The sequence below is a fragment of the Musca vetustissima genome, unplaced genomic scaffold (assembly GCF_032173495.1).
Source record: "Musca vetustissima isolate MV318-11 ecotype Yass unplaced genomic scaffold, APGP_CSIRO_Mvet_v1 utg20399, whole genome shotgun sequence".
NCBI classification, from domain to species: domain Eukaryota; kingdom Metazoa; phylum Arthropoda; class Insecta; order Diptera; family Muscidae; genus Musca; species Musca vetustissima.
The window spans coordinates 214,363-238,818 of NW_026881917.1; the positions used below are offsets into that span (position 1 = coordinate 214,363).

Consider the following 24,456-nt stretch of genomic DNA (forward strand, 5'->3'; position numbering starts at 1 on the left):
CCCAAATCCTACGGCCACCGCCGAAACCCATATACTTCCGAAACAAGTCCAAAACTAAGTGGACTAGTCAAGGAGAGTTTAGGGCAACCAAATTATGATTGCTTAGACACGAATGACATAGACGCAACGTCAACAAATTAACGAAAGTAATTGTAAAGTCTTTCGAGGAAAGTTGTCCTCTTCGAGATATGCCTGGATGACAGGAGAGATTAGGAACAAAGGAGAAGAGGTCCGAAAGCTTTACTACAGAGCACGCCGAAAACAATCTACAGTATTCTGGGACAACTTCCGCGATAAACGGAAAGAATACAATAAATTGACAAGAACCGCCAAACGAAACTCCTGGAAGTTGTTCTGCGAACAGGTAGACAGCGTGAACGACGTTTCAAAAATCAAGGAGTTTCTAGTTGCTATCCAGTGAGAACACCAAATGAAAAGTGATCAAAAGTTATCATAAATTTTAGTTTTTTTTTAATGAAAAATATATGTTTTAATTTTATCGATGATTATTTGTCTAAATTGTATAATTTGATTGAAAACGAAAAAAGATATGGAGAAACCGTTAATTTTACTACATTTTACTTATTTAGTTGAAATATATTTGTCGATAACATTGAAAAAAGATATCCCGAATTTTACTACATTTTACTTATTTAGTTGTGAAATATAGACTGCATATGTAATGAACTTTATGAGTACAGGTGCAGATAGGAAGTAAGGTGCAAGGGGTGCTAACGCTGAAAGGCTAAGCTCGAAAAAAGGTCACAGAAAATGGTGTGTACCATCATAGAAGTGATGCAGCAATAAGCCTAATGGGTGTTTTTGGGGTACTAAAAAAGTGAACAAATAAAAAAAAATGAAATAAAAAAATATATATTTTTTTTTTCAATTTTATGAAATAGTATTTTGTGCTGACTATTTACAAATGGTTTTGGATACTTTGATTTATTTTTTTTTATTTTTGTGGTTAATTTGTTTATTTTTATATCATTTTTTGATTTAATGAAAATGCACACAAAAATTTTCTCTATATATTTTTGCGATTTTTTATATATATTGTATTTGTTTTCGTTTCTTTTTTTTTAATGTAAAATTTTAACTACAGTTTTTTTTATTTTGTTGTTAATCATAAAAACTATGAATTAAAAAAATGAAAAGAACATGAACAACATTTTCATGGATTTGTATGTTTTGGGTTTTCGTTTATTTATTTTTGTTTTTTTTTTTATTCTTCCTTTTTCTCAACTTCAACTTCAATTTGTTCCTCTTCTTCATCATCGGGACATGGTCGGCTAAGTATTTCTTGACATAGGGCAATATAGTCCTGTAAATACAATTGTTGGTGTCGGTATGGTAGGGAGGATGTTTGGGATGATGATGATGCCAGTATGTTTGGATGCCAAAATTAATGCATGATAGAATGGTTGATTGATGAATGTGCAATTGTTTGTGATGAGAGCGAGAGAGAGTGAGAGAGCATAAACACATACAAGTGTGCAGCAAAGAAAAAAAGGCGGTGAGAAAGAAAAATTAAATGATTAATTTTGTTGTAATTATAAATAATGAAATTAATTCAATACTTGGAGCCTTGTTATCATGTCACACACACAGCAATATTATAGGTGTGTTTGGCAATTCAATAATAGGTTTGATCGATAAAAAATACTCATTAAAATCTGCTAACTATTTTAAGGGAAAACGTGTCTGAGTCGATTTTTTTAAAACCTCCACCATTACTCATGGTACATTTTTGCTGGGAAAAGCCAATTCGGTGGAAAAACTTAACCTCCAATATCACCTCCTCAAAAGTGAACCGATGTAGATAATTCAAAATACTAAATTATAGCCAATTTGGTTGAAAAGTGGCCAAACTCCTCAAAATATCGAATATTGGGAGGTGCGGTTATATGAGGACTATCCTCAAAAGTGGACTTAAGTCGATAATTTTTGGTAGAGAGATTTGCTACATAATGAGAATTCAGAATGCTAAATTATAGACAATTCAGTTTAAAAACCTGAATATTGGGGAGTAACGTTATATGGGAGGTATCCTTAAAAGTGGACCTATGTCGATAATTTTTGGTGGGGATATTTGCTACCCTATGAGAACTCAAAGTAGCAAATTATAGCCAAGATTTGCTATGCAATGAGAACACCAAATATCAAATTAGAGCCAATTGGGTTAAAAAACTTATCTTAATTCCTCCAAATTCCCAATATTGGGAGGTACCGTTACATGGTGGCTATCATAAAAAGTGAACCGATATGGATAATTTTGGATAGGGATATTTGATATCCAATGAAAATTCAAAATACCAGCCTTTAGCCAATTTGGTAGAAAAACGTAACCAAGCACCATTTAATACCGAATAAATGGGAGTACCGTTATATGGAGGCTACCACAAATAGTGAACCGATGTGGATTATTTTTTGGTATGGAGATTTGTTATCCAATGAGAACCCCAAAAAGCATATTACAGCCAATTCAGTTAAAAAACTTATCAGTATCCTCAAAATTCCGAATATTGGGAGGTATCGTTATATGGGAGCTATCCTCAAAATTGGACCGATGTCGATAATTTTTCGTAGAATTTTTTTCTACATAATGAAAATTCAATATACTAAATTATAGCTAGTTTAATTGAAAAATCTTACCAAAATATCGAGGAGCTATCATAAAAAATGAACCCATGTCGATAATTTTTGGTACCGAGATTCGCTATGCAATGAGAACCCCAAATATAATGAGGGTTACCCCATATGGGAGCTATTCTCAAAAGAAAACCGATATGAATAATTTTGCTAGGGAGATTTGCTATCCAACAAGAACCAAATAATGAGTGGTAACACAAAATGGGAGCTATCGTCAAAAGTGAACCGATAACGATAATTTCTGGTAGGGAGATTTGCTATGCAATAAAAATTCAAAATACTAAATTCTAGCCAATTCGACTGAAAAATGTGCTCAAGCTCCCCAAAAATACTGATCTTTGGTGTGTAGTGTTATGTGTGGGTCTTCTCAAAAAACGTGGACTAATATAGAGAATTTTTAGTAGAGAGATTTAATACCATATCGCACCACCAAAAATAACAAATTACAACCAATTAAATTGGAACATGTACCCAAAATACCGAATATTAAGGGGTACCGTTATATCGGGGATTACCCTCAAACATAAGTCAATATTGTTAATTTTTTCGTAAGATTTTCTAGCCAACTTGAAAATGATTTACAGCTAATTCTGTTCAAAAACATGCCCGAATACCCCAAAATACCGAATAGGGTACCCACCAATTTTCGTTATTTTTTTGGGTTCTTGAGCGCGCTTTTCAACCGAATTCGCTGAAATTTGGTATAATGGGTTCTTATTGCGTGCCAAATTTTTTCACTAAAAATTATAAATATAGGTCAATTTTTTCCCATAGACCCCATTTAAGGGAACCCCCGAATTTTCAGTGTTTCGAGGGTTTTAATTGGTGGTTAGAATCGATTGTCATTATAGGTCCACTTTTTGTTATGTTTCCAATATTTTCATTTCAAGTATCTGTCAGTTATTCAAAGTTCGGCTCGGTCGAACTTAATGCTTTTTTCACTTGCTTGCTTTTGTTCATGATAACAATGACTCCATTTTAATTTTGATTTTTTTTAATATTTTGCCTTATAAACTAATATACTAACCAATACACACATACATATACATACATCCTTAGTTATTATAACATCGATATACACAAAGCAACACCACAGGACAATGGGTGATGAGATTTTACACTTCAGTGTGGACTTAATTAGATTAGATGATATTGATGTTACACTGCTTGCTGCCGCTTTTACAAATTATACAAATGGGGAGATTTTTTGTATTATATTTATATATGTATATAGGATTGTTGTTTTATGTTTGTAATTATGAAACCGTTAACCTTAAAAAAAAAAAATTTTTAAGGGAATTTCCTATGAATATTTCTCCTTATCAACAATTGGGTGTAAAGTGTCTGGGTTTATAAATGGAATAGGGATGGACCTCCTTGTTTAATTTAATTTTTTTTAACTGACATGCCGTGAGCTAGGAGAGCATACAACACTCTTCTTTAAATATTACATTTTAAGGTTAGGTTTAGAAAAAATTTAAATTGGGTTTTAACGAACTACCTTAAATATTTATTTTCTTCCAATATTTATTAAAAATAAACCAAAATTAAACAATCATTAAAGAAGAGTGTAGAAAATATTTTTTTGAAATGATTCTCTCTAAAATAAATATGATCTTCTCTAAAATATTAAGCTAAAGACTTTCAGATGCTACAACTTCGTTTCCATAAATGCAGAATAAAAAAATCCCACCATGCCTTCGGTAAATGTGAACCTAATATTTTTTATCATTTTTTTTTATTTTCAGTTTTTAAAATATCCCAACTTCATTCTACTTTAATATATTTTTTATATCCATATAAATTATCAATTATATATCTAAAAAATAAATAATTAGCACTACTTTTCTAAAAGGGGGAATGTGAAAAATGAATAAATAAAAATGAAATCTATGGAAGATGTGTTGTTTTTATTATTATTTTTTGTTTCTTAATTTGTTTCAAATTAAATATTTATATATAATTATTCGTAAATAAGCACATTACTCTATTAGGGGTTTTCGGTTTGTTTTCATTTCATATAATTAAATTAATTAAACATTTATTAAATCACTAAATTGTATGATTAATTTTATTATTATATATTTCTTTCCTTTTTTGAGGGGGTTTTCTTTTCTCTTTTTTTAATATTAATTTTAAATTATATATATTTTTTTAATTTTTATTATCATTATTTTGGGTTTTTTTTATACTAGAAAAATATTTGTTTTGTGTTAAAAACAAAAAGAAAACTGAAAAAAATATATACTAATGTTGACAAAAAAATATATATTGAAAAAAATATGATTTAAAAAATCTTAAATAATAAATGAACAATGATGATTTGTTGGATTTTCTGATTGATTTTTTGTTTATACAAAAATTTGGAATATTCATTTATTCATACAAAAGGGTTGTGTGTGTGTGTCTGTGTGCCTTAGAATGAGGGAACAGGAGATTATTTCAATAAATTTTAAGAAAAAAAATCTCTAAATAATGAAGCTAAAGCTTCAGTCGTTCTACAGACAAAAAATAATAGCTCAGCTTTTTATAGAAAAAAAAATTAGAAAAAAATGTGAGGTCTCTCATTTTTTTCTAATTTTTTTCCGAGATATTTCTCCAATAGAAAATAATTAGACATCAGTTTTGAGGACTGTTTTTTTCTATAGAAAATTTCATACCTCAGTTTTGAGTACATTTTTAATAGCAAGGAATTGTTTCTATAGAAAGACATTTTTTCTATAGAAAAATTTTTTTCTAGAAAAAATTAGACCTCAGTTTTTTCTATAGAAAAAAAACAAGATCTCAGTTTTTTATATAGAAAAAATCAGATTCTTCCATGGGAAAAAAATCACTTCGCAGTTCTGAGGAATTTTTTCTATAGAAAAAATATGTGACCTAGGTTCTGATGAATTTTTTCAATAGAAACAAATGTTCTGATTTTTTTCTATAGAAAAAAAATGTAACCTCTGTTCTGAGGTTTGCAGAAAAAACAGATCACAGTTTTCAGAAAAATTTCTATAGGAAAATATGTGACCTAAGTTCTGATAAATTTTGTCTATAGAAAAAATGTTTCGATGATTTTTTTTCTTATGGAAGAATTTGTGACCTCAGTTCTGAGGATTTTTTTCTATAGAAAAAAATGTGACCTCAGTTCTGAGGATTTTTTCGATGGAAAAAATCAGACATCAATTAGGAAAATTTGTTCTATAGAAAAAATCAGACATCAACTCTGAGAATATTTTTCTTGTATAGGAAAAAATCAGTTCTCAGATCTGCGAAAAATTTTATCTACAATCAGATCTCAGTTCTAAGGAACTGAGGACCGTTTTTTCTATAAAAAAAATCAGACACCCGCCCCTCAGTTTTGAGGACTTTGAGTGGACAAATGTTTCTATAGAAAAATAACGGACCTCAATTCTGAGGAATTGTAGAAACGACATCAACTTTAAGAACACTTTTCTTTAAATTAGAACCCAAAGATTTTTTTCTGCAGATTTTTTTTGCCGAAAAATTTTTGGTAATTTTTAAATTTCAAATTTCATTTCTCATTAGGCACACACACGCACCTGTATATGTGGTGGTTGTTTGTGTATGTTTTTTTTTTGTGATAAAATCAGCATCTTGGTAATAATTTTTTTTTTATAAAATTTGGTAAAATTACACACACAAATACACAGATTTACAAAGAAATACTAATCGCAAGCTTTAGTTATTGTATTGTGCGTTCGTTTTATTTTACAAAAATGAAAATTGATCAAATTACAACAAACAAGCAGAAGACGACATGAGATCGATCACCGACGTACCCAGGAGGAGGAGGATATTCCTTACACTTTTTGTTTTCTAAATTTTTGCACATTTTCAGATTAGAAAAAAAGTTTCGAAATGTTTTTTTGGTACGTAGATGATAAATCAATCGAATATACAGAAATTAAGGTGTACAATTTCTAAAACACAACACAGGAATACATTATTAGCTATTATTATTGGCTGTGATTGATGTGAAAATGATGTTTTGTTTTCATGGTTTATTTTTTTATTTATATTTTTTTGTTGCAGAGTTAGTTTACATTAACAACAACAGGTTGATACAAAATGCAAGTGATGATGTGCTGCAGTTGTCCCTTTTTCTTGGTTGGTTGGTTTGTTTCTGTTTTCAGTTTCTGAAGGTGCTGATGATGACAATGATGATGTGATTTGGCAAATGTTGTTGAATTCCTTGGCTTATGGTTTTGTAGTAATTGTAGTAGCTTGATGATAAAGTATACACAGAGTAGGACTCTCTCTATTGTTACATATGACAAATAAGGAATGGCAAACCAAATTCACATGGAAAATGCATACATATGAACTGAACACATAATGCACAGCACGGAGCGGCGTCGCAATGGCGGGGGTAAATGGAATTTTGTATATATATGCTACTGGTAAATAATAACAATGATTGAAAAAAGAAGGCCCAAAACAAAAACCAAATATTTGTGGCACTGTAAGTGTTGTATGTATGTTTGTGTGGTTTTTTTGGTTGGTGGTGATTTTATGTTTTCCTGATTCAAAAATGAAAATTCGTTGCTTGTATAAATGTTTTTTTTTCTTTTTTTGTTTATTAAGATCGTCTAGTTTTCATTAAATATTTTTTTTTTGTAATGAAAGTCAAATGATGGATGTTTGAGTTTCATTTTGTTTTGTTTGTTGGTTTGTGGTTAAAATAATAAATCATACAAATCTCCTCCTCATTTCGTTTAAAAAAATCAATATAACAAATTCTGCTGGGGGGTTTGAGATGTGGTAAAAATGGTTTTATATGATCGATCTTCTCCTATCTCAACTGTGGTGATGATTTTGTTGTTTTTCGCTTTTTCGTTTTTTTTTTCGGGGATAGGATAAAGGGGCGGGGCTCGTACTCTTTCAATACAAAAAATCCTCTTAATTTCAATTATTCTGTTTACATGTTGTTGTTTTGTTTTTGTTTAGTTCTCAATTAGAATTCCTTTTTTCTACTTTGTTTTTGTTCTTAAAGTTTTTGTGTGCTTTTTATTAATTTTTCTTTTTTTATTTAAATTTTTCCATAATTTTGTTGTTGTTTTTTATGTATAATTATATTTATTATAAATTTAGTTGTTGTTTTTTTATGTAAATGCAAAAAGAGTTTGATTTGAGTTGAACAATTTAATAAAAAAAAGAGTTTAAGAAAAAGAACGAGAGTGAGAGTAGTAGTAGTAAGTTTTGTTTTGGTGTGTGTGTTTTTTATGTTGTTGTTAAAAAAAAAACAAAACATTTAAAATTAAATAAACATAAGTGTGTTTTTTTTTGGGAGGAAAGGAAAAAAGGGAAACGATATATGAATTTTAATAAATTTGTTTTGTTACATTTAAAATAAATTTCATTTTAAATTTACCGCTCGTAGTGGCATTTTAAAGTTGGCTGCTGCCTGCAGCTGTATTTGATAAGCTAAGCTATGAATTTTGAAGCCATAAAGTCTGCGGAAAAAGAGAAGACATAAAAATATATATTTTATAAAATGGGCTTTTAAACAACATACCTTGGAACAAATTGATTAGTAGGCCTTTTAGGACGATATTCTGGATGTACCATAAATAACATGTGTGGAAAACCAGTACCAAAATATGCACCATCCGTATGATGGTGACGCGATGATTTTGGTGTATAAACATCAATACATTTGGGGCAATATACTTTAACCATTGCCTCGCCGGGAATATCCGATAAACCTTGGGGAAAACAAATATATATTAGTATAAAAAAATATTGAAAAAAAATTAAAAAAAAAAATCTTAAGGGGATCGACCACCCATTCTAGATTTCAAATTTCGATGAGTTTCAACAGCTGGCAAATTAACATAGTAAAAAATCAGACCTCAGTTCTGAGGACTATTTTTTTATAGAAAAAAATCAGGCCTCAGTTCTGAGGACTATTTTTTATAGAAAAAAATCAGGCCTCAGTTCTGAGGACTATTTTTTTTATAGAAAAAAATCAGACCTCAGTTTATCAGAGAGCTATTTTTTTCTATAGAAAAAAATCAGACCTCAGTTCTGAGGGCTTCTTAAGGGGACCGACCACCCATTCTAGATTTCAAATTTCGATGAGTTTCAGCAGTTTCAAATTAACATAGTAAAAAATCAGACCTCAGTTCTGAGGACTATTTTTTTTATAGAAACAAAATCAGGCCTCAGTTCTGAGGTCTATATTTTTTTATAGAAAAAAATCAGGCCTCAGTTCTGAGGGCTATTTTTTCTATATAAAAAAATATTACCCCAGTTCATCAGAGAGCTATTTTTTCTATAGAAAAAAAATCAGACCTCAGTTCTGAGGGCTTCTTAAGGGGACCGACCACCCATTCTAGATTTCAAATTTCGATGAGTTTCAGCCGGCTGACAAATTAACATAGTAAAAAATCAGACCTCAGTTCTGAGGACTATTTTTTTTTATAGAAAAAAAATCAGGCCTCAGTTCTGAGGTCTATATTTTTTTATAGAAAAAAATAAGGCCTCAGTTCTGAGGACTATTTTTTATAGAAAAAAATCAGACCTCAGTTTGCAATTTAATTGAATCGGCCTTTAATGGCTTCATATTGCATTTTTGGAATAAATAAATAAAATCAAACCTCAGTTCTGAGGGCTATTTTTCTATAGAAAGAAATCAGACCTCAGTTCTGAGGGGCTATTTTTTTCTATAGAAAAGTAAGAGACATCAGTTCTGAGGAACTTTTTGAACATACATCAATTTTAAGGACTTTTATTCTTTAGAAAAAAAATTAGATTCCAAACCCCATGAAAATCCCCAGACGCCACAGAAAACCAGTAAGGAAAGTAGTAAAGTCGGACTGGACCATTCACCACTTTGGATATATTTATATGCTGTGTCAATCGGCCTAGCTATGGGTCTTTAGTGCACTATTTACGTAAAATCGGAAGAAACTATATATGGGAGCTACATCTAAATCTGAACCGATTTTCACGAAACTTAACACACGTCAGTATGCTATGCAAAATTTCGTGCAAATCGAAAGATATATAGGGACTTTGATGCACCATTTCACTTAAATCGGAAGAAAATAAATGTGAACCTATTTTTCACAATTTCAATAGGGTTCGTCCTTGGGCCAAATAAATGAAATTTAATCCAAATCGAATGATAAATGTGACCTGTACTTTGTTTATAATTTAACATCATGATTCTATGCATATTCTCAAAAGGAATCACGTGTCCACCTCGTTTCCCTTTGCCTGTTACCACACTGAGGTGTGTGAATTCCCAATATTCACATTTTTGATGCGATCTTTTCTCAATAGGGGTATATTCCTTGGTTTTTAATTGAATTGCAAAAAATCCAAAATTTTTTGGAGAATGTCAAGTGTTGTATTTTAGTTTGACGTCGGCGGCGTTAATATTGACGCAAGTGATGACGACTGATATGATGACTCATCGCAGAATCGAGCTAATGCAGCATGAAGCAACGTTAAAAACTCTACGCCGAAGAAATTAACTGTGAGTATTTAATACAATCGCTAAACGATCCCTCTACTGCACTACAAATTGTCGAGGTTAAACGAATTGACCTCTATGCTAAAATTGGTGTCGTTTTTTTTCGGCTAGAAGAGGTTAGCTTTTAGTGTAATACGCCCACCGAACAATTTTGTATTATTTTTAAACATAAAGCCTTTCAATTTAAAATGTCGATAGTTTTTTCATTGGAGTTATGCTAATAAACGAAATTGCGATATTGCAAATGACAGACTTAGAGATCCTACACAGTCACTATTATACGACGACTCTCGCCTTTGGTTATGTGGCTCATATTAGACATATTGGGGTGATGTGGCATTGCTTTATAACAAAATAAATTCTTTTTTACATAAATATCGTAATTAGAAGTTACAAAATAAAAAAAAAAATATTTGAAACAACAAAAAAATGCAATTCCCACAAAACTTACCCAATGGCAACATAGGTTGACTTTCACAATACACACGTGGACAATGACCAAAGTCTCCTGTTTGATATTTTTCAATCATTTGTGCTATGCCACGATTTGTCAATATATAACGTGCATGTATCAAGCCATATAACATTTCAGCTGCCTGTTCGGTCATATCCGATTGCAATGGATTATCTTCGAGTTCATCTTCTATAATAAAATAAAACAAAATAATAAAAAAATAATGATAATTTATTTTCATATTTCTTTTTTAACATACCAGGTTCTAAATCAAGAATCATATCAAGAGCCTGTCTATAATTCGGTACTTGTTCATTTAAGCCAGTTAAATTGAATTTATCCTGTATATAGTCCTCATCAACCTGTAATATATTAAAAAAATAGATCATTAAAATATATTTGAAATAAATTAGAAATACAGATAGAGAATATAAGAAAAAATATATATATAAGAAATTTCTATAAGTCAGGAGCCTAATGTGAAAAATTCCATAGAAATAAAAGCGTATCACATACATAGAGAACATGTTCAAAATTACATTTACATGATTTACAAGAGTGTTTTGAGAATTGAGAGTTTGGAGGATCTAAAAACGGAAAATTTCCAAAATACGGAGAATATGTCCCAGATTTTTTAAATATAGATTTAGTCAATGTTCAACTTATTACATGTGTAATTACAAATCCATCAGAGGTCCATTAGAGAAAAAAATACAAAAGGTATAGTAAAAATCGTAAAAACGCTGGCGGACACCAGGCTATGACTAAGTATAATTCATATATGAAAATACCAATGAAATCTTACAGGACAAAGTAAAAAAAGTGCGATCTTCACAGTACATGACCTATAATTTATGATTACTTGAAAAGGAATAGTTCCCAACCTTTTAAAAGAGAAGTCGTACCCCGTTTGACTCCTAAATTAAATTAGACGACGATGACCTGGATACAATCGAGTCAATTAAAGGGGAATTGTTCGTCGATGAACAATTGTTCTTAGTAGGTTAGAACTTTTCTTACAGCATCTCCAGAAGCGTCTAAAATTGATTTTAAATTTTACTCCTGAGACAGAATACAAATTATGATGTAGCAGGCAAAGCCGTTAAGTATAGTATGCTATGAAGATGCATGTACAGAATTTAAGAAATCACTATTATCAGAGGGATGATATTTGGTAGAATTTTCGACATAGATCGCATAGACAAAACATATTCGGAATCATTGCTGCTGTCTTTATAACCCAAAACAAAGGAAGAATTCACTTTCATTGATCTGACAGCCAATAACATTTTCAAATTATTAGCTATAAGTGTAGACGATTTTCCGATCAGCGTGTAGAGGCACCAATCTTGTACTAAAGCAATGCTGAAAATCAAATTTGTGTATTCTGCCCTTTACGCGTGGCGGAAAAAGTCTATATAGACAAACTGAAGGGATGGAGTTTTTATAGACGTGCCGTAGGGGATTTATAGGACAATTTATAAAAGAGAGGAGCGAGAAAACCGTTCATCAAATCATCACATGTGATCCACCATCGTAGATCATTTTAGCAATCATAAGTTTTTTTCTGCGAAGGTCGCACATAATGTCGGGATCCAGTATCAATATATGTTTCTCCGGTGTGTGCTGCTATTATTTTGACCGTAACGGTATTAATTTCTATGAAGTCACGATGCAGCTACCTTTAGTATTTTGTTACCTGTATATTTTTCAGGATTTTACAGTTTGCAATTATTGATTATTATTAATTCCCAGATTAGGATTTTTGTTTATAATTCGTAGAGTTTTCCGGGGTTTTCAGATTGTTTTCTCATGTGAGCATTTACCATGCATATTTATTTAGCGCATATGGTTGATACAAACATGGAACAAATATTTTATATATGTATATTTTTCCAGATAGGAGTAAAGGAATTTCACAAAATAGATGTGAATGCTAATGGATTTTGTACAGCAAATTCAAAACTGTACGGCATATGTTACCGCTTGAAAATGTTCCTCACAAGAAAGGTTCATCTGTATTTTCCCTCATTTTTTAAACACAAAATTTCATTCGTTAAATGTCATAAAACATTATTGTGTGGACGGACGGACAGATATTTAATCCCCGTTCGAAATGAAAACAAAATGAAGAAAACGAAAAAAAACATTCAGTCACATGAAAGCAACACGAAATTATAAATAACAACACACTATGAACAATCCCGAAAACAGACTACAAACAACAAATCCAATAATCTCAGTAATAAGGTGTGTCAGTCAGCCCGCAGGCAGGTCATAATCATTGTCAGTTAGTGTAGTCTTCTTCTAAAGCTGATGATAGTGCTGAAATGCATGACGTCGATGACACGGACGGCAAAGTAAATCACATTTGCACCTTCTTCTTCCGGGTTATGGGTCGCCGCCACCACATAAAGAAGAAGATCCACTATTTTCCGAAACATAAAATAAATGTAAATCAACAATATGATGATTAGATAACAAAATGCAATTCATCATCATCATATGTATATTTACTTTAAATGGCCATCCATCCATTCATTCAATCATCCAAACTAAATCACAACACAGTGATTTTTTTGAAATGCAGGCAGGCTGGCACTGGCACATACTAAAATATCTAAATATGTTACACACAAACAAACATACAACTGCTGCTGCTACTTACCTCACAAAAAAATTCATTACCGCGTAGACCACAAAACCAAGTAACCCAAGACACTTCTTCAGAGCTGCTCATTTTTCTGAAAAAAAAAACGAAAAAGAAATTTATTTGTTAGTACGTACGTATACGAGTAATTTTGTGTGAAATATCAAATTGAAATTCCTCGAAATGTGCTACTAAATACCAAAATAATGTTTATGTGGCCAGCCGCCACACACTTTGTTGTTTTTTTTTCGTTTCCTTGGCAAGTTAAAAAGCAAATGAAATTTCCTTCAATTTCAGTTAATGGCCAAAGAAAAGAAAATTGCCGTCTATTGGCAGAGAACGTAGCCCAAAAGAAGTTAGACACAGGACGGCGTTAAGACGCCGTTCATTAGCACACAAACTACTTTGATGTTATTACAAATTGTTGTACATTTGTTGTACACAAAACTAATGCATATTTTCCTTTCTTAATTTTTATTTTTTACTACAACGTTTCTATTTTTTTTTAATTATTTAGTTCACAATTAAATACTAATGGCAAGCCACACAAGCATTACTATTTGCCGCCACTAGCACTAGCAAGCCAAAAAAAGTCACGCCCGCGCCGTTAACATTACAATGTTGACTTTGATTTTTATTTTTTTTTTTTGGTGAAACACACACAAACTCACATTTGCTTTTATATTTTTAGAAAATATTAACTTTTCACTAAATTAAAACAATTAAATAAAAATATATATGTTTTTCACTTGTCTCTGCAACAAATACTATACTTGTTTGTTTTATTTTTTTAAACAATTTTATATTTTCTTAAAAAAATATCTTTTCAACACTCATCACTTTCTTCTTCTTTTTTAGTAGGAGCCGAAAAAAGGGAAATTTCTTTTCTTTTATTGTATTTTATGTCCGCACCGCCGCCGTTTTCTTTAGTATTATTCCACCGACCAAAAAAAATTGTCAAAAAAAGTTATAATTCATTATTCTTTTATGGAGCTGTCGTTTATTAGCATTTACACTTTGTTGCATCATTCCTGCTGGTTGCAATCAATTGTCATCGTCGTCTGTCTATATGTTTGTACTTTTTACTCATATTATATTCATATTGTTTGGTCGCATGTGCGGATATTTTTCGGTGTAGCGGTATCCCTTTCTTCTTCTTCTTCGTTTTTTTTTTCTTTCTATTTTCTTTTTTGTCTTGTCTTCATCATTCATCACTGTTTGAAAACTTTTTCTACCAATAAAAATTCACAGTTTTTGAAGCTGCACTTTTTTTGCATTTATTCACAAACTTTGATTTCTTTTTATGAACTGACGCGCCTCGAATAGATTTATTTTTTGTTAATTTCACATTTAATTGCACTAAAACGTTTACCAATCCGGTAAAACTTACCTTTATCAAACCACACGACCACGTTTAGAAGCGATCAATAGAGTTGTGTCGTTCCGGAACGAACTAGTTCATAGTAATGACTCTGTGAAGTGAACGATTGGAACTGTTATCAAATCACACAATTTATCTAGTTCCCATAGTTCATTTCACTGAGTCGAATTCATTTCGTTGTTGTATACATATGTTTGAGGTTTTTTTCTTTTAAAAACAATATTTAATTGTATAAATTATTAATTATAATATAATTTAAACGAATATTACTACAATAAATGGCTAGATGCTGGCAAAGATAACTAAATCGACTTTTCTAATACAAGAAAGATTAAACATATAAATATTAAAGACGAGTACATACTATCAGTTTGGATTGTCAGATTTTGTGTTGATTACTAATAGCGCGTTTAGATTAACGAAATCCACTCGATCTCAAATGTCAATTCCATAGTGTATATGTCGAATATAATTCTCTGGATTTGTGAACATGATTAATATGACGAATACGCTATGGAAATGACATTTGAAATAGTGTGAATTTAGTAGTCTACACGTGTTCTAACTGCCTAATGCTGCGATTATGTTTACGAAATTCACTCGATCTCAAATGTCAATTCGATAGCTTATATGTCAAATAACCATCAAAAGCTCAAAATTTGGGCCAAACTAACATTTTTAACCGCTTTATGTACAGTGCAAGTCATAGTAAAATTTATAGTGAATTTTATATGAAGTTGGAATTCATGTGTACCATGGTATTATACATGGTACAATTATACAAGGTTACTGCAACACTCAGCTGATTTGATTGTATCGTAATAGTCGTGTCAAGTTCGATATGACATTTATGATTTATGTAAAACGACCCAGCAGGAAAATTTTGAACTCATTATATGTGAAATAAAAAATACGATAATACAATTTGAGCTTTACAATACAGAGGGAACCAGAAAAAAAAAACAAAATAATTTTGTGAAATATTTGACATTTATTTTTTATATATTCCCAAATCTGCAGACGATGGAAAAATATAGTATCTGCGTTTAATTTTTTTCTGAACAGGGGTTCCAACCATGAATCGGCATGAGAATTCCAATTATATTAATTTAAAGAGTATTAATCGCGCGTAAACTATTATACATTATCAAATCAAAGAAATTGCAACAGAAGTTCGTTGCCCTCTGGTTCACAATTTATTTAAATTTCCTAATGGGAAAATGTGAAGCAGCAAATCCCTTTGTCCCCTTTTCCACAGGCAAATTTTTATTTGGCAAATTCTGAGTTTGTGGGCGAGAGGGGTGCGAGGAAGAAAAGCAAAACTTTGCCTGTTTAGAATTTGCGGTACACGCAAATTCTGCTTTGCTCTGTTCGTTGAAAACAATTTTGTTGACATTTCCTTTTTAATGTATTCGTTTTACTGACACACAGCCGGCTTTTGTTTACTAACCTGTTGGCAAAGAAAAATTTGCTAGTTGAAAAGCAAGCGGAAATCTCAAAAGAGAAAACCAAAAATTTGCTAAATAACAATTTGCCTGTGGAAAAGGGGATTTTGCAATGAAAAATTACCATTTTCAATGCTATTTTTAGCATTTTTGTATGAGTTACCTCTACATATGGCAATGACTCAATTGGAGGAATGATCTGGAATCTATAGAATTATAAATTTGCAAGATTTTCATTCATGTTTTTCAAATTTATTCTGAAATTAAAAAAATTAAATTTTGAAAATAAATAAAAATTTATTGATATTTTGTATTTTTGTTTACATTTTTCGACTATGTAGGCGGTGGCTTCTTCTGTCAAATATAAAATACATATACACAACAAGTGATTGTCTTTATTTCACATTTTTTCAACACATAACTAAAAACGCGAAAATGAATGAAAGGTTATGATTTCTTGTAGGTAGTGGCTTCTTCTGTCAAATATAAAAAAAAAAAAAACAAAAAAAAAGTTTTTTTATATGAATTTTCTTCAACATATATCAAAAAACTCGAAAGATGGTTATGATTTCTTCCCAAAATCCAGAAGGGAATACTATGAAATGTTTGTTCATCCATAACAATGTAATTACTTCCAAATAACGCGGTAAAAAAATCATTATTATTTACATTAAATTTGAATATTTTTGATATGGTTTTCAAAACAGTGGTTTTAAAATGTCAATTCCATTGTATAAATGTCAAATAAAGTAGGCTAACCCGTTTAAATTCCATTGTATAAATGTCAAATAAAGTAGGCTAACCCGTTAAAAAGTTTTAATGTGAATGCCGTTTAAATCCAACATAAAATCGGTGGGAACACTTTTCTGCTTTTAATTAACACTTCGTAGTGAATACCTCTCCCATCTTCTTTTGTGTGACATTCTATTTTGATTTAGTTTTGATCTGAAGCACGTTGTGTGGAATATTTTCGATTGTAATTTCAAAAACCAAAGGAATTTTGGAAATAATTTAATCAATTTCAAACAAATCGCTTCTATAAAATGGGTGAAGATGAAGGAACTACCAAAAAGAAAGCGACTAAACGTTATTTTCAGGAAGTCGTTGATGAATCTGAAGTGAAAAAGATCAAACACAAACCGAAAATAAAACAGGAATTCAAAGGCGAAATAATCAAGGTAGAACAAAATGTTCAGAAACCATTGAAGCCACATTTGAAGCGGAAGAAGGGCCAACAGAAGTATGAGGACAAGAGACCAAATATACCCAAACATATTCTGGAGAAATATAATCGAGGCGAAAATGTCGAGGAGGCTGGTATTAAGACGAAGTACTTCAAGGAAAAACAACAACGTAAGGAGGTGTATTTGGAATATGCCACGGAACAGGCAGCAAGAACCGAATTGTTGCTGACCGAACAACAGGGTTTCATTGAAGCTGATGAGGGTGAAGTAACGGCCGAATATCGCCAGGAAGAAATTGCCGAAAATGTGGACATACAATCAGCCTCCAAACTATTTAAATTAAATTTAGATTTCGGTCCATACAGCATGCGATATTCCAAGAATGGAAGACATTTGTTGTTGGGTGGTCGAAAAGGCCATGTCACCTCCTTTGACTGGGTCACCAAGAAAATGCATTGTGAAATGAATGTTATGGAAGAGGTGGCGGATGTCAGCTTCCTACATGTCCACACCATGTTTGCTTGTGCCCAAAAAGATCACGTGTATATTTATGATAATCAGGGTACGGAGTTGCATTGTATTAAACGAATGTATCGGGTGAATCGTATGGAATTCCTGCCATATCATTTCCTACTGGCGACAGGCAATAAGGATGGTTATTTATCTTGGCTGGATGTGTCCATTGGTGAATTGGTGGGGAATTATGGCACAAAATTGGGTGAAATACGTATAATGCGGCAAAATCCTAGCAATGGAGTCCTGTGTGTTGGTGGTGGTAAGGGTGTGGTGTCCATGTGGTCACCAAAGGTCAGAGAACCCTTGGCCAAGTTGCTTTGTCATCCAACACCAATGTCAGCCTTGACGGTGGATCATAAAGGACAACATTTAATAACTGCCGGTTTGGATCGCAAAGTAAAGGTGTGGGATATACGTGCCCTGAGTGGTCCCCTGGCGGAATATCAATTACGTTTACCCGCCAATCAAGTTGAAGTCTCACAAAAAGGTGTCTTGTCCATATGTCAGGGCAACTATGTTGAATTATATCACAATCTGATAATGGGTGAGACGGCCAGTCGCCCTTATTTACGCAAACATTGTGGTTCCTTCGTCCATGGCCTACGCTTCTGTCCATATGAAGATATTTTGGGTGTTTCAACGGCAAATGGTTTTCAATCGTTGCTTGTTCCCGGTTCTGGAGAACCTAATTATGATGCCCTGGAAGATAATCCCATGCAGACTAAATCGCAACGTCGTGAACATGAAGTCCACTCACTGTTGGAGAAAATACCCGCCGAACTTATTACATTGGATCCTAATGAAATTGCCACAGTTGATGAGCCAACGCTGCAAGAGAAGATTGATGCCAAACGGTCGATATTCTTCTTGAAACCGCCAGAGATACAAATGAATTCGAGGCGTAAAATGAAAGGCAAAGGTGGTAGTGCAAATGCGGCACGCAACAAACAGATTGTTAAGGATCAAAAGAGAAAGGTATTATTATTGCTCAACATGATTGGGAATTAAATATTAACCTCATTTTTGTTTTGCCAATTTTAGGAATTCATTGCTGATGTACGTGAGGCGAAAAAGAAAATCATTGCTGCACACAAAGTGGAAGAGGGCGGTGATGATTTCATACCCTTGGAAGATACAAAACCCAGTGTATTGGATCGTTTTAAACCCAAACCCCTTAAAAGAAAAACATAATTTGTTGTTTTGTTTAGGTTAAGGTCTATTTTTAAAACAAAAAAGAAGAGAGAATAGAAAAATGTAAAATAGAAATATTAAGCTATGGTTAATATATATTTACAATATCCAGATATGCGTTTATCTGTTATACTTGATTCAGCTGTATCGATTATTTTTGTCAGCTCCAATTCGTTGACACTCTGTTGGGGATTTGTCCAGTAGAACAAATTCATAATGTGTTTCTTGCCTTCAAGGACATTCGGTGCACCAGTCACTTGTATATTTTGTAAATGCTCTATAACTTTTGATAGGATATTCCGGAGGGCATCAATGAATACATGATTTTGTTGTTTGCCCAATTTACTCATTGCCAAGAGGCAGGCCACATTCACAGATGGCCTCAGTAGTAGATTGGGTAAGAATTTAAGAAATTCCGTAAATTCCTCAGCACCATAGACCTTACACAGATCATGACTTTGTACGATTTCACAAAGTATAATTAAAATTTTCGAGGAAATTTCACCAAAACGATTTTCCAAAAATGCCTTGATGCAACTTCGTAGCAATTTTGTGGTGGATTCTTTGTGCAAATCACACAAACGTTGACCAGATTGTAAAAGTAAAGCGCGCAATGCTTTCACCAAGGATGGCAAATAATCCTGGGAACCCTTGTGACCCAAAGAGCTGTCAATTATGGTGCTTAGATAGTTGAGGACGGCATTAAATCTTGATGACTCCTGATCCAAGGCATTGGCATAAAAGCGGCACATCAAAAAACCAATTGTTATATTTTGTTGCAGACAATATGGTGACAAGGTGTTGGGGGATTTTTTGGTCTTCTTTTTGGAGTGGCCGGAATCTGAAAAACGAAAGCAAAAGAACATTTTAAAATAAAAAAAATTCTCTCATTTATTTTATAACCTCACCTTCATCTGCATTAAACTGTTGATAAGGATAGGAACTTTGCAAGAAATTTGCCGCAAAAACATCCGCATATTGATCCTTAAACCACAAACTCAAATCATGATTGTTCACCTGCTCTTCATAGATCTCAATGAGCGACCATAGATTTTCAATAATTTCCAAAACGATTTTCAAAGTTAAACTGGCATCCAGCGTCAATAGGGTCTCCACACTGCATGATGTTGTTGTCTGTTGTGGTCGTACCTCTAACCATGATTCCAATAGCAGTGGCATCAAGTGATCTACATATGAACGCAGTTGTTCATATTCATCCACAGCTGTGTCATCATTGGCCGTTGCAGAGCTACCCACAGAACGATTGAATATATTGGATAAATCACAATGCTGATTGGCTGCATATTGACGTTTAACACCATAATGTTGTGGGGTCTTAATGCTGTGCGTAATCAATCCTTCACTGGTATTACTACCGCTTAAGATGGCTTCTTGCCTCTGTTCTTGTTTATATTCGGCCAATGTTTCCAACATTTGTTGCAAACGCAACAGCACCTTGGAACGCCATTTTATGGTTGTCTGTTTTTGTCCCATATTTACGGTCAACATCCGTCCAGCCTTATCGCCCTCGGCACGTACTCGTGATATCATTTCCAAAAAATTATGCAAAATCTTGGCACTATGGCTAGCCACCAATGTGGGTATATGTTGCAATAGAACATCCAACAGTAGTAGAGAATCTTCTTGGATATTCGGTTGGATGTGGGTCATTGCACAACGTAAATACGATGAAATAATGTGAAAGAATGGTGCCACCGCATCTAGGGGAAGAAAAGCGAGTAGGGCACCAAATGTTTTATATGACTCCCTGCGGGCATCACGTTCTTGATCCAAGCACACAGCTGATATACCCTGGATCAGTTCACTCAAACAGCCCATAATTCCCGGATGATTTATGGCAATAGCATCGCGTAGATTTTTCAATGCCTCACTACGAAAATTCGAACTGTGATGTTTCAATTTGGACAGGCATTCCTTAAGATTGACTTGTTTGATGCCATCCACAAATTGGGCTTCCTTCAATTGTTCGCGTATGGTAATTTTTCGTACTTTGAATTCAGTTTTGGTTACATTTAAACCTTTCGGCAGTTTGGCACCTTTAAGTTTAACTTTTGCTTTTTCAGCTCTCAGCTTCTTTTTGTGTGTACCGCCCATTGTTTTTAATTAATTAAAATTAATTTAATTTAAAATTATTTTTTTAAGTTTGCTGGTTGTCCAGAGCTATCAGTAGGGAAACAAATTGTAAACAAATGCACGTGTACGGATCAGCTGTTAACGAACGGTTATCGATTATTAAAGAAAATATATAACACCAGGCAACATGACAAATTCAAGTCGTTGAATAAAAAAATATAAATTGTGTGACAGGAGGGCTTTATCCTCAGAAAAAAAAAATAGAATTATAGACCTTTGATTCGAAAATAAACTTGGGCACGTGCCCTAATTATTACATAATATACCAGCTGATTATAATGTTTTCCCAAGATGGCTTGTGCTATCAAATAAAAATACATATTTTGGGTATAGTTTTGAATACCATGTCAAATAAATTGAAATATATTCAAACATAATTGAATTTACCGCGTTGTCTAGAAGTAATGGTAATGCATGAAACAAACATTCCATGGCATTGTCTATTGGATTTTGGGAGGAAATCATAATCTTTAATTCATTTGTTTGCGTTTATAGTTATGACCGATTGGCTTTATCCTAGTTCTTACGATAGCTATACACTCACAGAGAAACGTGTAAAAATTTGGAATCGATTGGGTTATTAGTTTTTGAGTTATCGTGCCCGCCATTCGCAAAAGAGAAAAACGCGTTTAAAGTTTGAGAAGCTCTTTAGCCGTCACTTGATGCTGACACAATAAATCGGCTATATTTTCAAGAGTTTTTGAGATTTTTACTTGAAATTTGTAGGGACATTCTTGAATTAGTGTAGATTCGAATTAAATCAAAACAAATTTCGAAAGTCCATATTTTTGACACTAAACAGAGAGAAAACAACTGTTTGACCTTTTTAATGGTATTTTACACAATATGTATTTTACATATGTGCTGTCACTTTTTTCATTCATTTGTAATTCCTTATGTGTGTGAAAATTAGCAGCGTACACAAGACTGTTAGTTTTTGCGTTCAAACCTGTATTTTTGATATGACATAACCTATAAACAAAACACATTCCTTTCTTTTAAATCGACATATTATTTGATAAAATTAATGATTTAATCAAGTTTCTGGAGAAAATAGAATTTAACCTGTAAAACCTTTCAATGTTCATGGCGATATAGCGGCCAAATAACCTTCGGAGTATACTCAACAACATTCCAAGGACAACTTTAAAATCAAAAAAAAATCGACATAATTTTTGCCTTATCATTCTTTTTTTATTCAATTCAAATATTTTCTTCCAACAGCTGATTTCCTTGTGTTTCAAATACGAAAATAGAGCGCATCCTTTTCGAAAAAATACATTTTTAATTACATATCGTTTTGGCACATTGAAATTTCCGTATGTTTCACATAAAGTGACAGCACATATATAAAATACATATAGTATAAAGGCACCTTTAGCTTTACTACATGAGCATTTCGGTACCCTTTGTTGTAAACAAAAATCAGCTGTTGTGAGAGCATATGCCTCTCTTGGGGAGCCAAAAAATAACACAGTATAAAATATATTATTTAAATATCTTTAGTATATAAAATACAAAATAATTAAACCAAAACATAAACAAAGACATGTTACGAAATCAACATACAACCTGTAAATATATTTCCAAAACAATAAACCATCAACGGCGATGTTTACAACTACAGACTGGAGCACTGCAGAGCAAAAGTACCAGCAATGTATTCAAGCAGGGGAAAATAATGTCCAAACTGTTTGGTAATCGTGTGCAGGGCAGCAAGAAACGATGGATTCCTATTGCGGATAATACGGGTGCCACAAATGTGGTTTTTAAACAATCCCCATTTGGGGGAAAGAAAACAAATACGGGCAATGGAAAAAACGATTCCCGCCGCATGACAGTTTTAAATAAACTGTTTATGAAACACATTACCGATCTCTTGGCCACCGGGGAGATTTCGGAGAAAATCTTAGGAAAAGGTTTGCAAGTATCACGGGTGAAAATATCCCAGGACTTTGCATATGTCAATGTTTATTGGATAACAACGGGTGATGTGGCAAAGGACACTCTACTGGAACAAGAACTTCAACGTTGTGCTGGGCTGCTAAGGCATGAATTATCACAGCTGGACCTAATGGGTGTTGTACCACGCATTAAATTTGTTAAAGATAAAATTATGTCAAATATTGTGCAAGTCGAATCTTTATTGAGAAATATGGATTTCGGGCCAGAGGATGAGGAGCAGCCTGAGGAGTTGGAAGATTATCTGAAAAATGCCACAGATGTTGTTAAAAATGAATTTTATGGTAATAAAGTCTTGGCAAGCAATACACCGAAAATCATTGAAAAGCAAGAGGCGGAGTCGAGCGAAAACCCCCCGCCAGCCACCTCATTAAGTGCAAAACTACCAGAAATGCGTCATGATGTTTTGGGTTTGGATCATAAAGGTATTATGTTGAAAATACTTACAAAAATGCGTAAGTCCAAACAGGCCTGGGAACAACATCAAGCGGCCAGTAGTAGTAATAGTAGTATTCCTGCAAGTGAGGTAGACGTAGTCACCACATCATCACTGCCAACTGAAAGCCAACTTACCAGAATACAAAATAAACTAGCCAAAGCAGCCGAAAGTGCTGAAAAATTCGAAGCATTTCTGGCCAAAAGACGAGAGCGAAAAAATACTCCAGAACGGAAAAAATATCGCATTTCGGATCATATGCTAGATGCTAATGCTGAGGATTACAAGGAATATGAGTTTATGTCCAATCGCCAACGGCAACTATACGAAGCTGAAGATTATCTATATGAAGATGTTGAAGATAAGAAAAAATAGACAATTTTTGTTTTTTTTTTAGGTTATTCATAAGTGTTGTTAAAATTAAAATTTACAATAAATTATCCTATAAATAACAATTTGAAATTGTTATGAAATTAAAAATGTTAATACAAATGTGTTATTTTATTGTTTGCTTAAAACCTCCTTAAACCGGGGGAGGGGAAAGTGTAGAACTTTGGCGACAAAGGAACAAAGTTGAGTACCACATAGAAATGATCGTAAATGACGTTAGTTTTCGAAAATATTTTTATGTTAGTCTTGAACAGAATATGCCACAAACTCTTCGCGTGGTTTTATAAGGCAGCTAAAATTTGTTAGTTCTTTTAATATTTTAAAATTCCCTGTAAATAATTTTACATATCGATATTAAGACTTTGGGTAGATAGTAAGATTTTTGTTACGATTTTTGATAGATCTTAGATCTGCGGATAAAGATTTGAGAAAGAGTGTCAATCTAATATTTCTTCGAACAATTAATTTTTCATAATACGAAACATGAATATTTCACAGAGTTTGAGAAAAAAATGTTAAAAAATCCATGCCAAAGTTTTTTTTAAAGAATGC

At 32.7% G+C, this 24,456-nt stretch overlaps 4 protein-coding genes across 6 annotated transcripts; 2 read left to right on the forward strand and 2 right to left on the reverse strand.

Moving 5' to 3' along the window:
* Positions 1-1,224: 1,224 nt before the first annotated feature.
* Positions 1,225-14,677, reverse strand: LOC133327980 (casein kinase II subunit beta). Of its 3 annotated transcripts, none has more exons than XM_061536528.1 (7): positions 14,636-14,677; positions 13,264-13,339; positions 10,855-10,957; positions 10,593-10,784; positions 8,177-8,366; positions 8,033-8,114; positions 1,225-1,324 (listed from the first exon to the last, which is right to left on the reverse strand). In XM_061536528.1, exons 2-7 carry the CDS (start codon positions 13,333-13,335, stop codon positions 1,226-1,228), a joined length of 738 nt encoding a protein of 245 aa, XP_061392512.1. In that variant the 5' UTR covers positions 13,336-13,339; positions 14,636-14,677; the 3' UTR covers position 1,225. The 3 variants fall into 3 exon arrangements, with proteins under 3 accessions (XP_061392512.1, XP_061392511.1, XP_061392513.1); XM_061536527.1 differs by lacking the exon at positions 14,636-14,677 and adding an exon at positions 14,325-14,436; XM_061536529.1 differs by lacking the exons at positions 1,225-1,324; positions 14,636-14,677 and adding exons at positions 7,587-7,680; positions 14,325-14,435.
* A 2,434-nt stretch (positions 14,678-17,111) lies between these two features.
* On the forward strand, positions 17,112-18,971 carry LOC133327997 (WD repeat-containing protein 46). Its single transcript, XM_061536546.1, has 2 exons — positions 17,112-18,746; positions 18,813-18,971. The coding sequence occupies exons 1-2, from the start codon at positions 17,115-17,117 to the stop codon at positions 18,960-18,962; spliced, it is 1,782 nt and encodes a 593-aa protein (XP_061392530.1). The 5' UTR covers positions 17,112-17,114; the 3' UTR covers positions 18,963-18,971.
* Positions 18,972-19,008: 37 nt separating this feature from the next.
* On the reverse strand, positions 19,009-21,077 carry LOC133327981 (testis-expressed protein 10 homolog). The gene is made up of 2 exons (XM_061536530.1): positions 19,871-21,077; positions 19,009-19,803 (listed from the first exon to the last, which is right to left on the reverse strand). The coding sequence occupies exons 1-2, from the start codon at positions 21,075-21,077 to the stop codon at positions 19,040-19,042; spliced, it is 1,971 nt and encodes a 656-aa protein (XP_061392514.1). The 3' UTR covers positions 19,009-19,039.
* A 1,584-nt stretch (positions 21,078-22,661) lies between these two features.
* On the forward strand, positions 22,662-23,889 carry LOC133327989 (uncharacterized). The gene has a single exon (XM_061536538.1). The coding sequence runs from the start codon at positions 22,666-22,668 to the stop codon at positions 23,887-23,889; it is 1,224 nt and encodes a 407-aa protein (XP_061392522.1). The 5' UTR covers positions 22,662-22,665.
* Positions 23,890-24,456: the final 567 nt, after the last annotated feature.

Excerpts from the sequence above, each read along its gene's own strand:
- LOC133327980 (XM_061536527.1), bottom strand. Across the intron at positions 10,785-10,854 it reads GATTCTTGATTTAGAACCTG|AAGATGAACTCGAAGATAAT; the intron begins GTATGTTAAAAA and ends ATTTTATTATAG. Across the intron at positions 1,325-8,032 it reads TTAAAATGCCACTACGAGCG|GACTATATTGCCCTATGTCA; the intron begins GTAAATTTAAAA and ends TTGTATTTACAG.
- LOC133327997 (XM_061536546.1), top strand. The coding sequence starts at position 17,115 with ATGGGTGAAGATGAAGGAACTACCAAAAAGAAAGCGACTAAACGTTAT. Across the intron at positions 18,747-18,812 it reads TTAAGGATCAAAAGAGAAAG|GAATTCATTGCTGATGTACG; the intron begins GTATTATTATTG and ends TGCCAATTTTAG.
- LOC133327981 (XM_061536530.1), bottom strand. The coding sequence starts at position 21,077 with ATGGGCGGTACACACAAAAAGAAGCTGAGAGCTGAAAAAGCAAAAGTT. Across the intron at positions 19,804-19,870 it reads ACAGTTTAATGCAGATGAAG|ATTCCGGCCACTCCAAAAAG; the intron begins GTGAGGTTATAA and ends TTCGTTTTTCAG.
- LOC133327989 (XM_061536538.1), top strand. The coding sequence starts at position 22,666 with ATGTTACGAAATCAACATACAACCTGTAAATATATTTCCAAAACAATA.